The sequence below is a fragment of the Carettochelys insculpta genome, chromosome 11 (genome assembly GCF_033958435.1).
Source record: "Carettochelys insculpta isolate YL-2023 chromosome 11, ASM3395843v1, whole genome shotgun sequence".
Classification (NCBI taxonomy): Eukaryota; Metazoa; Chordata; order Testudines; family Carettochelyidae; genus Carettochelys; species Carettochelys insculpta.
Window position 1 is genome coordinate 30,311,501 of NC_134147.1, and position 17,179 is coordinate 30,328,679.

Sequence of the window (17,179 nt, forward strand, 5' to 3'; positions counted from 1 at the left end):
TTCATCCAAAAATTTCACATAGCACTAAAGCTGAAGTTACTTTTATTAAAATACTTTGTCATTTAATACTGAAATATCAATGAATTTGTTGAATTGCTGATTTAAAGAGGATGAACTAGAAGACCAAATAGTCCACCTCTCTTGTACAGCAGATGCTCGATTGGCGTAAGATTTACATTCCTGGAAAACCAGGCATAACTCAAAATTCACCCAAGTCGAGAGGGCAAGGGGGTGGAGCCACCACAGTCGGGAGCAGGGGTCCTCCTGTGAAGCAGGAAGAGAGTTGGCAGAGCACTTTGCTCAGCCAGCTCTGCCATGGGATGCCGTCACTGGGGCATCCACTGGGGTCCATTGTTAACAGGGATCCCTGTGTTAAAAGACTGCTGGCTGGCTGGCTGTGAGCCAGCTCAGCCAAAGCAGCTGCCGCTGCAGGAAGCCAAGGAGGCGATCCCCCTCTGAAGAAAGATCACAGCTGGCCTGGGGTGCCCTCAGTGCCATCGCAGGGGTGAGGGGGAGCCCCTTGTTAACAGGGTGCCCCTGTTAAAAGGCTGCTGGCTGGTGGAGCCAGCTCTTCCCCTGAATGCCATCACCAGAGGGCAGGGTCAGGGAGTCTCTTGTGAACAGGGAGATCCATGTTAATAAGGGGCCCCCCAACCCTCTTGACCCCCCCCCCTCCAAGTGATGGCACTCAGGGGAAGAGCTGGCTGTGCCAGCTCTGTTCCCTTTTGACACGGGGATCTCCCCGCTCCTCGCCTGTGTGCAGTGGCTGCCTCTGGCTGGAACTTCTGGGGTCTCCCTCCAATCATGTTAATGTGAGATATACGCATGTCGAATGCACGTATCTCAAGGGTTTACTGTATGGCTTTATTCAGATTTTCTGAGCAACTCCAAAATACCTACATATACTTGGGATGATTACTAGTCAACAAGTTACTCAATACCCCATTCACCTTTGGGGACTTTGTTCAATTTTCCTCACAGTCCCAAGTGAATACATCCCATTTTCTCTTCGTCAAACTATCATGGAACTCAGAACAGAGTGAACTAATAAAAAATTAATTGACAGCATCCACTATATTCAGCCAGGACCTGCCAGAAAAAAGTACAGGCATAGTGCTACTAGGGCTCCTTAGCTTTCATAGGTCAATAGGTAAACGGTTACTGTAGTTGCACAGAATTCCATAGGTATAAAATTCTTAAGGCTTTCAGACCGAAAGCCCAAACCAGACCTTCAACTTGAGCCAAAGAAAATTCTCTAACAAGCGCATTCTTAAGTGCTGGGGTTTTTTTGTTTGGCAGGTATAATTCCTATAGAATATCCAATCTTACAAGGAGCAAAGCATGTCAAATGCAAAAGGACACAACCATCACCTCAGGCCTGGGCTACAAGAGTGAAAGAAGCACATGTTCCAATAGCGTTAGAACCAAAAAGGCCTCAAAAACCTCCTAGCAGGTCTACTGATCAAAGGATTCCTCTCAAGCCTTCTAGCGGACCTGTGGATCAAAGGAAACCTTGCAGTCACTTGCACACAGTGACTCAACCAAAGCCAGCATCAAGGTTTGCCTGGGCATTCATGCACTCTTTCTGCTCAGCTAGGGGACAATGTGTCCCTGAAATTTTGGGTTCTCGGGAAAAAGTAGTGTGGTAAATGAGGTAAGAAGGCAGCTGGAAGGATTAAACTGGATTCTAAGAACTAGATCCTTAGTTGGTGTTCATCAGCATAGCTCTAAGAGATTCCATAGAACTCTGCTGTCACACACTAGCTGAGGAGTTGGCCTTTCACATAATATAACAGCATTATCTTACCTTATTTTTCAACCTGCTCCTCTATTCCTCCTGCAGTTTCTCCTCATGTTCTTAGCTACTTAGTAAATTTCTTCCTCAGGGGGAAGATGAAATCCCCCAAATCACTATAAACCTTCAGACACAGAACAGCTGAAGAGAGTTTTATCATCACATCACATAGAAAGTATTAATAACGGTTGCCCCATTTGTTGACTCAGAATATCTCCACCATAAGCATTAGAGATTGAATATTGCTGCAAAATAAATTTAGGTTCTCAAAGACCTGATGAAGGACCATCCTAAGACTTCTGTTATAGGCCCTGATCCTGTATCAGTGGGGCTAAGGGAACTTCAAAGAGTGTAGGATGAAGCCAGAGTGAACCAGCTCAATCTGCCCTGATGCCCTAGTATTAGTTTCCCAGGGGTTGTCTGCACCTGTTGAGGGCACTTGTCCTCTGTCACACATTCCTGAATGAACACAACTGTTAGTGCAAGAGATGTTTTGCATCTTCTGCCTTTTAAAAGATCACACTCCTTTGATGTTTGATTATGATACTTTTTAAGTTCAAATGGCCCCATGTTGCAAAATCAGGGTCTAGCTGCAGGTTGAAAGCATTCTGCAAAATTTGGGAGGTTCAATTAAAAGTTAGTTTTTGTGTGTGTGTGTTGTTAAAAACCATCTCTTTTTTACATACAAGCCCAGACTTGACTTTTTAAAGGATTAGATTTCCATGTCTTCAACATTCTAGAGCCTCTGCCTTAAATCATTATAATAAAATGGCCTGTATTTCATTACTTTCTTGGATTACAGTGATTACATAAATATCTACTAAAAAACAAGCCATCTTGTAGCACCTTAAAGACTAACAATTTTATTTATTAGGTAATGAACTTTCATGGGTAAGATCCACATTGTCAGATGTGGAGCAGATAAGAAGAATCCAGGGTTAATATAGTGGGTGGGGGTGGGGAAGAACCTGGCTTCTTCTTATCTGCTCCAAATCTAATGAAGTGGGTCTTACCCATGAAAGCTCATTACCTAATAAATAAAACTGTTAGCCTTTAAGGTGCTACAGGACGACTTGTTTTTTGTGAGGCTAAAGACTAATACAGCTACCCCTCTGAGACAATAAATATCTCCTGTATATTATGTACTTGGATATGTATCTCTCTAAACTAAACTTCATATGCCTTCTAGAGTTCAAACTCTTTCCACTGCATGTGAACACCATACTAGAACCTGGGCATCCTCTATTGCTGACTGCCCAGTTGTGCTCCGGAGGTTGCTGTCAAAGCAGGATGCTGGTCTGGGTTGCAAATGCATCGTGAAAATTCCATTTGTTACCGACTTGGAGTTTGACAAGTTTATCTCAGCCCCCAGAAAGTCTGATCAGATCCTGGTGATCTGCGTCCTGTCATCCCAAAACCCTTGCTATTCTCCCTTCTTGGAATGGATCTTACAGAGTCTATACATGGAAAAACAGCAAGGCCGCCCATCCCCTTGTGTTCAGGTAAATTGTGGTTTGAGTTAAGTATTGCAGGACAGGAAATGCATGCCAGTGACCTACAGCAAAAGTGGCTGCCTAGTGCTTTTCAAGAAACATAAAATTCAGAGTGAGTGCCTCTAATGAATGGTGTTGGATTGGCAGTCTTGGGGGTTATTGGGGGGCAGAGGGAAGTATCTATGGTCTGTGACATGCAGAAGTCAGAGATGATAGAATGCTCTCTTCTGGGCTTGGAATGTATGAATTTGAGTTGGAAGAACTTTTCATGGAGCAGATATAACACACAGCAGCAAACCATTCAAATTTTCTCCTGGTGTCCACTAATGTGCTCCAACATGGGTCTAGAGTTGGGTGGGGGAACCGTTATTAGTGATGTATGGGAAAAGGTGAGTCTCCATGCACATTAAGTCACTGTTAAGTTATAAAATTGATCCCTAAACTACTTTATCATTTTTCTCCTTGAAATGGTAAACATGGGGCTTTTTGCTATAGAATGTCACTGATGCAATAACAGCATAGACCAAACAGAAGCGATGCCCAACCAACACAAGATTTCCTTCTGACTACTGCTATTAAAATATAAATCTGCATAATGGCTGCACCCACATTTTGCAAATTAGCAACCAGTGTATACTTCTATTCTAGTAGAGACAACGGCAAGTGCAATTATCTTAATCTCACTAGGGGGTCACTATTGCTATCTCAGAAACAGCTGCATGTGCAATTATATGGCTATATGTAAAACAACCATTAAAGAGAGAAATTCAAGCAGTACATCAGTGTCTTCAGTCCCATTCAAATATTGAGAATGGTGCTACATCTGTAGTATACACATTAAGAAGATAGGTTCTGCTCAAAAGAGAGTATTAGATTAATTCCCAAGTTAACACTTTATGTTGAAAGTCATAATAATGAAGCCAAGCAAGTTTCACTTGATAGTGGCAGTGAAGTGGTATACCAGTGTCAGAGCTCAGAGCCAGCACGTACTCAAGGATTTGACAATTGTACTTCCTCTCATTTTTATACACAGCTCTATGATTTAAAGTTATTAAATGCTGGCCAGCATGCCAGATGTGCTGACAGGAGAGGTCACAGTCCAATATGTCTATGACTCTGTGTCAAGTCTGCAGCTCCCAGCATGCTGTACTTTATCTGGCAAAGTGTCATATTCAGTGAGAAGAAATAAATAATCCAATCAAGAACATTTTGCATACCACTATGTCTACCTAAATGATACATCTTTTGTGCCAGTGCTTCAAGGGTCTGATCCTAAACAACCTTGTATTTGACCCCAAATGTGGCAGAATAATTATCCTGTAATTTCGTAACAGTGTACTACTAAATTTTGACACCCGACCAAAAAAAAAACCAAACCGTCCCGCAACATTGAAAGGAATAAATGCCAGTAAGGATTTTGATTGTTGCTAGTGATTTTATATGGAAGGCGCTCTGATACTGTGGTGAAATACAAGCAGTAGAAAAGCCTTAAAAACACAGATGTCAACTGCTTCTTCTCCAACAAATGCAGTGCAGCAACTCATTTCTCTCTAAATCTTCACAGATCAAATATTGTAGTAACCCCTGTCAAGTAGTAGAGTTATGTCACTTTTATCACAGACAGGGCACATCCCTCACAAATACTAGCTGGGAGCAATATTTTTTCATTGGTGGGATTGGGGGAGGTTGACAAAATCATTCATGTTCTTCTCCATCATTCATTTCAATGATTCTAACATTGTCTATTTTTAAATAACAGCCAGGAGTAAAGCTTTATTCTTCAACTGAAACTCCACTGGAGTTCTCAAAGACCTCTTTCATTCTGTTCCAGTTTTTCTACTGTGTTCATCTCTGTAGTATATCAGTCCCTTCCATTAGTGTATTGAGCAAAGTGGCTACACATCTGTCACCCAGAAAGAATGAATGTTTGTCTATTTCTAGTGCAAGCATGACCCTTACCGCTTACTGAGGTATGACATGGACACTGTCAAGAAAGAAAAGCCACCCCTGCCACCTCTGCTTGTGCAGAAACATGCTGTCACTCCGGGAATGGTGCTGGTAAGTCTGGAAGTTTTGCTGCTTGGAAGGACCCTGAACCTTTGGCTCAGTAACTCAGTTAGCACTCTATGTCTTTATGATGTATGATACTCAGGATGACTACATTACACATAGTATTGCCTGCCAGCTAGCTCAATTGTAAATGAGGCTGAGTACCAGCATGAACTGAAGGAGAAAGTCATCTGTTTGTTGGCTATGAATCACATTAACCCTTCCTTGGAATGATGATGGATTAAGGTAGGATGAAAGTTCATTGAAGTAGAGATGGGCCAAAGCAACATTTCACTGTGAATCCTGATCCAAACTTCCCCACATTTGGGTGGATTCAGGTCTGATATCAAATCCATCTTACAAAGATGAGGCAAGCCAGGAATTTCCCCCATAATTTGAAGACAGCAGAATCCAGTGCATGTAAGAGGAACCCAAAGCCACCTTGTATGTGTTCTCTTCTTTCATAACTTATATCCATTGCCAAATGAGGAGTTGAGTGAATGGCAGGAGTATCTGCAACTGAGGAAAAGCAGGAACTTTTCTTTTTGGTCACCAGTCACATTCCAGTTTGACTAGAAGTCATCTTTATTTTGGTTTTATCAATCTAATAGCTATTCAGCTTCATCCAGAACCTTCTGTCCTAGGCTCTCTGAGCACAAATTTACAGTGACATATAATCTATGTTATCACTCAATTTATCCCACCCTGAAATGAAACCACTTCTGGGGTGATATGCATCAGAGCAAGACTATACAGCCCAGCACAACTACTAAACACTTTAGGACTGGAATTAAGAATGGTCTATCAGGATGAAACTACAGTAGCAGTTTAGGGCAGCAGAATGTTGCCTACACTGGAATGTGGCTAGTAAACTGGGATTGGTCCCCTTCTATTATGAAAAGTACATGAAGGGCTTTTAAGGCCCTCAGTAGGTCCGGTTTTGCCTCAATAGTGGATGTTCTTGTGAAATTTTCATTTGGATTCTGCTCCCACTGAAGTCAATGTCAAAACTGCCATCTGCTTCAGTGTTGTAGGATCAAACTGTCAGTGCAGTAATGTGCCTTTACCCCCCTCTTTAGCCTAACATTTAAGCACGTCTGAAGTTAAATAAGTAACCCTAAAGAGCATTCACTTATGATTATACCAGTGTTTCCCAAAGTGTGGTACGTGTACTACTGGTGGTACTCAAAAGGGTTTCAAGGGGTACACGGCAGAAAATAAATTACTAAAAATCAGGAGGTAAGCACTGGGACAGCACCAGGAGAGGGGGTATGCTGATAAAGTCAAAGTCCCAAACGGGGTATGCAAATTTCTTAAATATGGGAAACACTGTATTATATCATTAATCCTGAAATCCTGAAGCATTCTAAAATGCCATACAATAATAAACACAGCCATCTCAATACTGACAGTAACAGCACCTCACCAAATAAACAAGTATTCATCAGATATTCTAAATAATCCCTGTGGGTCAAATCTCTTGTTCATGTCAATAATTGTTTTAACTAAATAAGGACTTCAGGATTTTGCTTTCAGTATTTAAGCACTCAGTGAATTTCTGTTAGAATAGACTCTTCAGCTGTTCTACTCTACAAATGTGCCAGTCAGCTTTAGTATGTTGGCTATTCCTAATCATTTGATGACTGTGAATAATCTACCAGCCATCTCTAATATCCAGCCAAAACCCTGCCCTTATCCAGTCTCTGCTACATGGCACTCTCTGTCCAAAGAATAAAAAGCACACAATTTACAATAAATCTAGACATTCAACCTGCCCTGTGAAATAAGCACCACCACCATTTTGCATAATGGGAAATGGAGGTAGGAAGAAAATAAGGGCGTTGTCCATATGCACACAGAGTCAGTGACAGAGTTGCGAGTAGAACTCACTTCTCAAAGTCCCATGTTTTGTACAGAAGAACTACTGTGATATGAATGGCTCGACAGTCCACTGTTTTGGGAAAGACCATTTACATGGAAGTACGGTTTCCCTCTTGGGAGTCCTAGCTCACACAGTTAGATGTTTTTATTTGGGTTCACTGAAACAGGCTTCAAGTCAGATGAGGCTGTACAAGACGCAGAGCCTTTTAACGAATGCCTTACTGTGCTCTAGAATGGCTCTTTTACAGACTTGTAAATCTCTGACTCTGGAAGTGTAACACTCTCTTGTCTCATTGGACTGACAAAACCAGGGACTAGAATGGTTATCAGGCTATTATTCATTCTCTTTAGCAACCAAACCCGACCCCTTCAACACAGGTAAGCTTATTGTTAACATACAGTCTTGATGTAGAGGCAAGTAAGATTTTACGGTCTGTCAAAGTTTGACTCAGACTCACAGAGGTCATGGCAAAAGCATCTGAACTTCACAAAATGGTTTTGCTTGAAAGAACTTTCATTTGTGTACCCACGAATTTATTGCTGAAGTTCTTCCAAAGAAAGGACTTTGATGAAGGGATGAAACTTTAATGAAAGATTTGTTTAAGGGTAGTTTTTCAAATAAAGTGTTGATTGTTGTCTGACATCAGTAACTTTAAGGGTCCAGGGAGGAGGAGGATTACAATTTTGAAAAGAAAACCAGGGATAGTTCAGTGAAACAGAAATATAGAAAAAGTGAGCCAATCCAAGAAAGCAGCCTGAAAGTCAGACACCTAGGGCTTGTCTTCATTACCTCTCTACTTCGAAGGGAGGATGGTAAATAGGGTGCAGGGAGATTATTAATGAAGTGCTGTGCTGCACATGCAGCACTTCATTAAGCCAATTCTCCCCCGTGGCAACTTCAAAGTTTTAAACTTCAAAGTGCTGGCTCGCATGTAGCCACAGCTAACCCACCGGTACTTCGAAGTGCCTGGGCAACTGAGGAGTAAAGGGACTTCAAAGTTGCCCAGGCACTTTGAAGTACCGGAGGGTTAGCCATGGCTACACGCGAGCCGGCACTTAAAAATTTAAAACTTCAGAGTTGTCATGGGGGAGAATTAGCTTAATGAAGTGCTGCATATGCAGCGCAGCACTTCATTAATAATCTCCCCATACCCTACTTACCATCCTGCCTTCGAAGTAGGGAGGTAGTGTAGACAAGCCCTAGAGTCTCATTCCACCTTTGCTACTGACTGTGTGTCTTTTGGCCAGTCACTTAACTGTTCCATGCCACAATTTCTCCATTTATAAAATAGACCTGATTATATTAATTTGCCATTGTGTAAAGTGCTTTGACAGCCTGGAATGACAGCTGCTGAAAAAGTGCCAGTGATACTGAATGAGCTTTAGTAGCTCTTGCCATGCCTTTTTAATCTCCAAGACATGTGACACATTGTACCAATTCTCATCATGCCCTTAAGTCCAGCTCCCACACCCTTGTCCCTGCTCCAGAGTTTTTTTTATCTTTTCTGCCAGCAGTAAACAGATCCCACACATGCCCATGTCTGACCCCATGAAAGGCATCAAATCCCTTGGCAAGATTTAGAAAGCTCTGTGTGGGTGGTGGCAGCAGAGGGGAAAGGAGTGTCTACAAAAGGTCAGTTGGTCTGCTCAGTTGGTCTGCATGTTGTGATTTCTTCCTGGACAAATGCCATCATTAGAAAACATGTAAATGCCTCTTGACAACAACTGCATTGGTGGGTATCATGTGCTGTGCTGAATAACTGAGCTGAGCTAATGCACAGAACTGGAGCAGAAAGAAAAATTATAAGGCTCTTACCCAGGCCCGAGTTCTTTATCTAAGAGTATTCGAACAGATGAAGTTGATGGCCATCCCACTCTCAATGACCCTTCCTGACTCTCCTTCCTCTTGCATGAGTTACAGAGGCAGACTCTTACTGACTGATAATGGCACTTTACCTGACTCATCCTCCCACACAGGGCTGCTTGTGGACACGTGCCCTAATATGTACTAATGTGATGGGAACCACCCAGGTGTCTTTGGTGATGTTTGCAGTTTCTACCTTTCTGCTGCATTATTAAAAGCAGAAATTAGTTTGGTTCTTTGATGCAGATATTGCCTGACATCTCCTCCTTTCTTCTAGAAAAAGTGCAAACACAATATGCATTGGGATAAGTGTCAGGACTCAAGTAATTAGATGCCAAGGCTCAAGAGTGTGTGTGTGTGTGTGTGTGTGTGTGTGTGTGTGTGTGTGTTTTAAAACTCATGTAGCAAGCTCAGAGGTGCTGGGGTTATGGACTGCCAAGCCTAGAGGTGCAGGGACTCAGTCCTGGAAATCCTTGGCACAAATTAAACACTGCTTGTACCCTCCCACCCCACCCCAGTTTAATTAGCACTGAACTTAATTGTTTGTTAATCACTTGAAAAATTCCCTGCTCTAGACCCACAGCACTGAAATATCAATCGAAGCAGATCCAGACAAACACTGTGCTGAGATTTTTGGAAATAAATTGGCGGCATCTATGCTGAGTTCCTGTTCACATCCTACACAGACTTTTCCCACAAACACTCCTGCAAGCCATTTCTTTTCCTATTTCCAAGAATGTTTGTGCAAAGCAAAAGCCCTCAGGCAGTGCTCTAAGTACAGCTTCGGGGCAGCGGGGTGTTGCCTGACGATACCTGTGTGACTGTGTTCTGGCATGAAGGTTCACTAAAGGGGTGCTCAGGCAGCCATTTTAGAATGTCTGTCTGGGTAGAAACTGGCCCGTGCAACTTAGGTGATCAGCCCTGTAGTGGGATTACAATATTGTGACCATACTATACTTAGAAGAATTCTTACACTGAAGACTTCCTGAACAAACCATGCTGGAATTTTGTTTGTGAATAACAAACACACCTCTGCAGCCCTGGCTGGACAATAAGCGTGTGACTGCTCCAAAAGACCTGACCAACCCATCTCAGATTGTGATGTCAGAACAGAAGCGGAAAGGGTCTTTTAAAAGTCTAGTAGCTGCATTTTATGGAACTGTTGTTTTGCCTGCAGGTGAGCTGGGACACTAAATATCCCCCTGAAAGGGGCTAATGGGTAAATAGATTTATAGGGTCAGACCCTCAGCAGGAGTACATTGGTGTAGCTTTATTGGTGTCTTTGACATAAACGGATCCATACAGATTTATACCTGCTAAGGAACTGTCCCAAAACATAAATTAGAGAATCTTGATTTTTTTTTTTTTTTGTAAACAACGTCCCTAACAGGTTTTTTTTTTTTTTCCCTGCTAAGCCCCTTCTGGTGGACGTAAGCACAGTGTCACTGAATGCACTAGGAATACAACCCAGGAGTCCCAGTCCTCCATCCCCTGTTAAAGATACCCAGCTCTTGCTGGGGTTGTTTCAATGTAGAGGTTAATGCAACATCTGCCAAACTAGCTGAATTTTGCTGCAGGACTTGTAGGTGCAAAGAGTTGGACTTAACCTGATACCAGCTGAAAATGAGGTTGTTAGCTATGGTTCCCCCAATAACAAGGCCCTGCTGGCATCGCCTTTGATTATGAATTTCCATTCTATCATTTGAAACATTCCTATGAAACACAACTGTTGCAATTAAAAGTGAAAAAATAGATGCTTAGGATAACATGGTCCTTCCCCTTTACAAGCCTTAGAACATAAGCAACGGGCCCTGGCATTGGATATGGTATGATGGGCGGCCAATGCAAATCTTACATGGGGGACACTAAGAACTGGTTGGCTTGCTCCTTTTAGCAGACAGGTTGCTGCATGTTCACCCAGGTGTAGTTTGCAGGTTGCCATGTGGGACAGGCTAAATTAGAGTTGTTCCAGCCTCAGGGTTCAGTGAACTCTTCCATAGCTGGCAGCCCCAGGACTGGGAGGTTGCTGGATATTAAAATACAGTAGGTTCTCAACATTCACGAGGGTTCCATGCTGACTACCCTCATGAATGCTGAATTTTGTGAATCTGGCAGCCCCGGGCTGCTGGTGCTCTCTGCCTGGGGCCCTGGGGAAGCCCTCCTCTGCAGCTCTTCACAGCTCAGAGAGATTCATCGGATAACACCAGAGGGAGCTGCTGGCACTTAGAACTGAGGCCAGCTGCCCATATGCTGCACTGTGAACAGGAGAGAGATTAACTTGTGAGGCAATCAGTGAGCTTCAGGTCTGAAACAGCCCTTTTCTTTCTCACACAGATGTATAAACGGAGCAAGTGTGTTGTAACCAGCTACTCAGAGCTGACAATTGCTCGTTCATTTTCCATATCTCCCCATATTATGTGCTCCACCATTCTAATCTCTCACCCTCCTATTTCCCCTACCCACCCACCGCCCACTCATTCCACTCCTTGTGTCCCACCCTGCATATGTCCACCTAGTCCCTGTCTCCACCCTATCATTCTGACCTCATTTCTTCCTACATAACCCTGTTCCCCCTGCCTAACCATTGTGATCTTTCAGTCACCGCCCTGCTGCTCTGATCTCATAACCACCTACTCACTCTACTCCAGAGATCTTCGCACCTTTTGTGGTCCCCCAAGGCCAACTATCATCTTGCTTCTCCACCTGACTTTGCCACCTTCGTTCCAGATCTCCACCCCATGGTGGTCTGTAGCTGGAGAAGGGAGGCTCCTTCATTTGTGCTGCCACTCCTTCATTATGTTGCACTGACTCACTTCTCTGTTTAGTCTGGGCTTGAAATCTTCCCTTTCCCTTATGATTTTACGTGCAAAGGACTTTATGGAAAAAAGAGAATACATAGAACTGAATTGTAATGCTTCTCTTCCTGCATTGCCCCAATCAGGGAACAGAGTTTCTGGGGTTGTAAAGGTTGAAGTAAGATATCACTTGCATCATGTATATATATCTGTTCACTGCAAATCATGAACTACACAAAAGCTGCTGCAGAACTTATCCTGCTGTAGGTGGAAGTTGAAGGGCCTGGAATCATGCTGTGCCTAGCAGGAGGCTCAGCCCAGGAAAGGTGGGTGCAAAAGTAGCTTTGTGATACCGCTGAACCTCTGATATTCTAGACTCTTTTGAAGACAAGGATTTGGCCCCTAGTGTAAGTTGAGAGCAGGTCATAAGGCTGCTCTAACTTACAGCAGTTGCTATCAGCCCCCACTAAACTGTTCTGTATTCCACAGCCAATTAAGTACTCCATATGCTAGACACTCCTCCCTTGTGCTGTGGGCTGCACAGGTGGTACTGTAGGACTACCTATGCAACTCTGTTCCTAAGGAAATTCTCCACAAGGCCATTTCATCTGTTTTTGACACATATACCTCACTGAGTGTCAGGAAGAAACTGCAAAAGGAGCCAGAAGACTCCCTGTAAACAATAGTTGAGAATGATGAACCTCAGCAGACCCAGAGATTCATTTTAGGTTTAAGAATTTAGAACCCACATTTGCAAAAAGTTGCAAATCTGCACCTAGCTTTCAACTGATTTCTAGACTAGAGTAGAAAAACCATGCAGCTCTGGATTCACGTGGCTTCTAACTAGGGATTAGTCCCTGGAAAGTAAACAGTAGCCACTACTAAAAATCCCCAGTTACCCAGAAGTTTCAGTTAAAATGGCAAGCAGTGAAACAGTAAAAGTTCAGAGATAAAAGCGTGAAACATTAATGAATATTTTCTGTACAAAATACACCCATTTTTCAACCAGCTATACAGCTGCTTGAGAACATTCAAATTTTGATTTCTCTTCCTGGTTACACAGAAAAAAATCTTCCTATTTTTCAGATGGCTGCAATTTTCATCCCAACCCAGAAAAAATGCAGCTGTTTCCAGTGGGTATCAATTTGGGTTCATTCAGCTATTACTTCCTGTGGAAGAGGTTAATAAATCCACTCCTGTTAAAAACAAATGATCAGAAGAAAATGTGAGACATCCTTAATTTTTGCACAATTCCAGTGCTTTCTTGATCCTCTGATCTGCAAGATTCGGCTTGTGTTCAGGAAAAAGCTATCATCATATACACAGCATCCCTCTTGAAGTCCCATGTTTCTATTTCTATTCCTAACCAGCACTTGTAAGTAAACAAGTGGAAAAAAGTTGTCCTGCATTAACACATTAGTCCCAAACATGTCTATTAAGTGCTCAGACATCCTCTCCTCCAGTTTCTATGATGCTTACAGCTGCTATTCCAGAGGAAGAAGGGGGAAATGTTTTGAGATTTGAGGTTGGCTCAAACACAACACATTGGATGTAAATGTACCACAAACCAGAATCTACAATATTTTCCTCCTCTGTGACTTTGAATAGCTCCAGTATTCATGCAGCAGATGTGCATGTTACAATCTCATCCAATCTACTCTATACTATTGCTGAAGTACAGGGTGGTATCTAGGTGACACTAACGTCGCGCTGTTTCAAGAAACAAAGCACTTTTTGCCACCAGCAATGTTTCTATGAAACCATTAGACATCCACAGAGACTAGATACTCCGCTTTAGCAGTAGCATAAGGTAGACTGGATGACATAGTAACATACATATGGCTGCATGAATTCTGGAACTATTCAAGGCCATAGAGGTTTCACAGAAACTTTGGTGGTGGCAAAAAGTGCTTTCACAGTGTGGAAGAGAGTCCCATACTTCTCTACCCCAAAAGTATGTTGAATTTCAATCAGCACTGATGGTGTTAACTTCTCTGAAGGCAGAGTGTGTGTTTGCAGCACTCAGAGCCCCTAACCAGTGGGTGAAAACATCTAGGAGTCCTGTGCAAAACAGGAAAAAGGAAACCATTTGGCCCAAGCTTTCACGCTTGGTTTTATTTTTTTTTTAATGGCAAAGCATTTTTTTTCCTTTTCTTCTTCCTGCCTGTTTGTCAACAGATGTACGCTGGAGGGAAGCTGCTCTTCGGGGGCTCTGTTTTCAACGGATATGGCTGCAGCAAGAAGGACCTGCTGAAGCAGATCGGCCAAGCTCGCCTTGACTGCAAGAAAGGTCACTTCCTGCCGGAGAATTTCAAATTTAGGTAATGCAGGGAAGGGGGCCCCATGTGACACTAAGGTCTGTTTGTGATATGAACCTGGCTAACTTGGAGGAATTAAGGGGAGCGATAAGGAGTGTGGGCGCACTGATAAAGTCATTGTCAGCTATTGCAGTTATAAACAGTGTGAATGGAAAAAACAATGGAAGGAAAAAAGTGGGACCAAGTGGGATATTCTTCCCTTCCATATTTCTGGTAGCTCCTGAATGCAAAGTACTGTGACTCAGTAGAGGCATAACTAAGAGCTTTATGGATCAACCCTGCTGTGTGGGCATTCCCAGAGCATAGACACAACCTGGACAAGCATGTGCCAGGCAGGACGCTGGTGAGGAATGTGGAGGAGATGCAGCTATGCTGGCATATGTCAGTGAACTAAGTTAGTGGGCTGCCTTCCAAATTTTAGATTTTTGAAGCCAATTTGAGGATTTAAGCACAACTGAACTTTTCTTTCTTGACTGCCTGAGATTTCAATAACCCCTTTACTCCACTAGCATGCCATTGAGACATGGATGAGGTGTTTGCCTTTATTCTAGTATTTGCAGGTTTTCTTATCTTTAGAATGGGAATCTATTCAATTTAGTTACTGTTGGGAAGTCAAACTGCAGGTTTTAATGCTCCCTCCCAGTCTCCTGGGAACTCCATCTTAACTGAGATCTGTCCCGCTGGCAGTGTTGAGATGTAGCTGAATTATACCACAGGTAGGGCCTGTCTACAATGAGAACTGAATTTACATTAAGGCAGAATGTCAATTTAAAGAAAATAAGTATTCCTGGTTAATTCCATATGCAGCTGCTCTTATTCCAGAATTATTCTGAATTAAACTGACTTTGAATAAGGCACTCTTATTCAGGAGTAAGAACAGCCACACCAGGAGTTATTCAGGAAACAAAACAATTCCTGGTATAGAAAAGCCCTTAAACTCTCCCTTACTTCAGAGTCCATCTCTTAGAAAGGGAGATGCATTTATGGAACACTCCTTGAGATATTATGTTTATTACTATGCATTAATTTTCACATTCACTCCATGGGCTTTCCCCCCTGTATATGTGACACATACAGTTTTTTAACAAATGTAGCCCTTAAATTATAACCAGCAGGCAGATTTCTGCTTCACTGCACTATTTCAGTCTCTGCATGGTGTCTCAATGGTCCCCAGAATTCCCTAGGGAACTTCCTGGCACATGCAAGCTGCGTGAGGTGCGTGCTTGTTTGGCCAATTTTCTTGACATATTGGATGTCAAGGAAATGGCAGTTTTATCACTTAATTCAAAGCCAGTTATATAGGCAGGATGGGAACCTAGTTTCCCACCCCGCAGCCCATCCACAGTCCAGGCCATTGAGGATACTTCGGTATCAACACTCGTCTCTCTGTTTTATAATAAGGCTGGAGCTTGAACTCCAGGACCTCTGGCTCAAAGGCTTGGATTGTGCTACTGAGTATCCTGAGTTCAGAGTTTGGGCCACTACTAGCCAGAAGCACTGAAGGATATCCCTACTCTGAGCCCCTTTGATTGTAGAGGCAAATCCTGCTCCTCTTCTCCCATCCCATGGAAGAATCCAGAGGTCACCTTGATCTAGCTAGCTCAAACAAAAGCAGTGAAACCAAGGCAAGACAAGGGGCACAAGTCTGCCTCGGACTCTGGCTGTATGCTCCACCAGCTATCAATCTGATTTGCAATGAGATTTGTGCTCCTGAGGGCTTGTCTCCAGAGGGAGAGCCAAGAAACAGGCCTGTCAACAGGAGCAGGGGCAGAGTTAAGGGGGAAATTGCCCTGGAGCCCAGTGATTCAAAGGTGTCCACAGAGTGCTCTGGGAGGTGCTGAGGGCTGGTTGCTCTGCCCTGTCCCTTTTTCAAAAGGCCCCATCCCTTCTGGTAGTACAAGGTGGCCACCACCCCTCACCTTGCCCAGGGTCCCAGTGAGGCTGTTGGCCCTGCTGCCAGGAAAGCTAATCCAAATCAAGTAAAGGTGTGATTTGAAGTGAGTTAGTTAAGCCACATTAAATTGCTGTGCAGATGCTGTAACATCATTAAAGTAGGCTTAGTTCAGTTTATCTTAATTCACTTACAAAATGAATGTCTACACATGCTGCAATCACAGCTCCGATTACAGTGTAGACACACTTCCTTTTAAAAATTCCATTCTAAGTCCAATTAAATGGATGCACATAAGTGCACTAAGCAAAGCAAAACCACAGTTCAGCTAAAATTAAAATAAAATAAATGAAATATACAATAAAGACATAAATACCCAAATGCAATAGTCAAAATGTAGCAACAGCCCACTTGAACTGGGAGGCAGCATGGTCCAATGGAGGGGATCTTCTGGCAATGCAAAGATTATCACAGAATCACAGGGCTGGAAGGGACCTCAGGAGGTTATCTAGTCCAGCCCCCTGCTTCAAGCAGGATCAACCCCCCCCTAAGTCATCCCAGCCAGGACCTTGTCCAGCCAGGACTTAAAAACCTCAAGGGATGGAGAATCCACCACCTCTCTAGACAACGCATTCCAATGCTTCACCACCCGCCTGGTGAAGTAGTTTTTCCTGATATCTAACCTACACCTTTTCCTTCTTCAACTTAAGACCATTACTCCTTGGTCTGCCATCTGACATCACTGAGAACAGTTTCTCAACCTCCTTTTTAGAGCTCCCCTTCAGGAAGTTGAAGGCTGCTATTAAATCACCTCTAAGTCTTCTCTTCTGTAAACTAAACAAGCCCAAATCCCTCAGCCTACACTCATAGATCTTGTGCTCCAGACCCTTAATCATTTTTGTTGCCCTTCGCTGAACCTCCTCCAGCAAATCCACATTCTTTTTATACTGGGGGGCCCAAAACTGGACACAATATTCCAGATGTGGTCTCACCAGTGCCAAATAAAGATGAATAATTACTTATAATCATTAATTATAGTACTGTTTCCCCCTCTGCCACTATCTTTGATGTATGACTTTGGGCAAGCCACTCA

General features: G+C 43.0%; 1 protein-coding gene across 1 annotated transcript in view; it reads left to right on the forward strand.

Moving 5' to 3' along the window:
• C11H3orf20 (chromosome 11 C3orf20 homolog) overlaps positions 1-17,179 on the forward strand; it is a 48,945-nt gene that overhangs the window by 19,275 nt on the left and 12,491 nt on the right. Inside the window, exons 10-13 of the mRNA XM_075005781.1 lie at positions 1,300-1,558; positions 2,985-3,297; positions 5,230-5,346; positions 14,056-14,198. Of these exons, the coding sequence (XP_074861882.1) occupies positions 1,300-1,558; positions 2,985-3,297; positions 5,230-5,346; positions 14,056-14,198 (832 nt within the window). The remainder of the gene's footprint in view (positions 1-1,299; positions 1,559-2,984; positions 3,298-5,229; positions 5,347-14,055; positions 14,199-17,179) is intronic.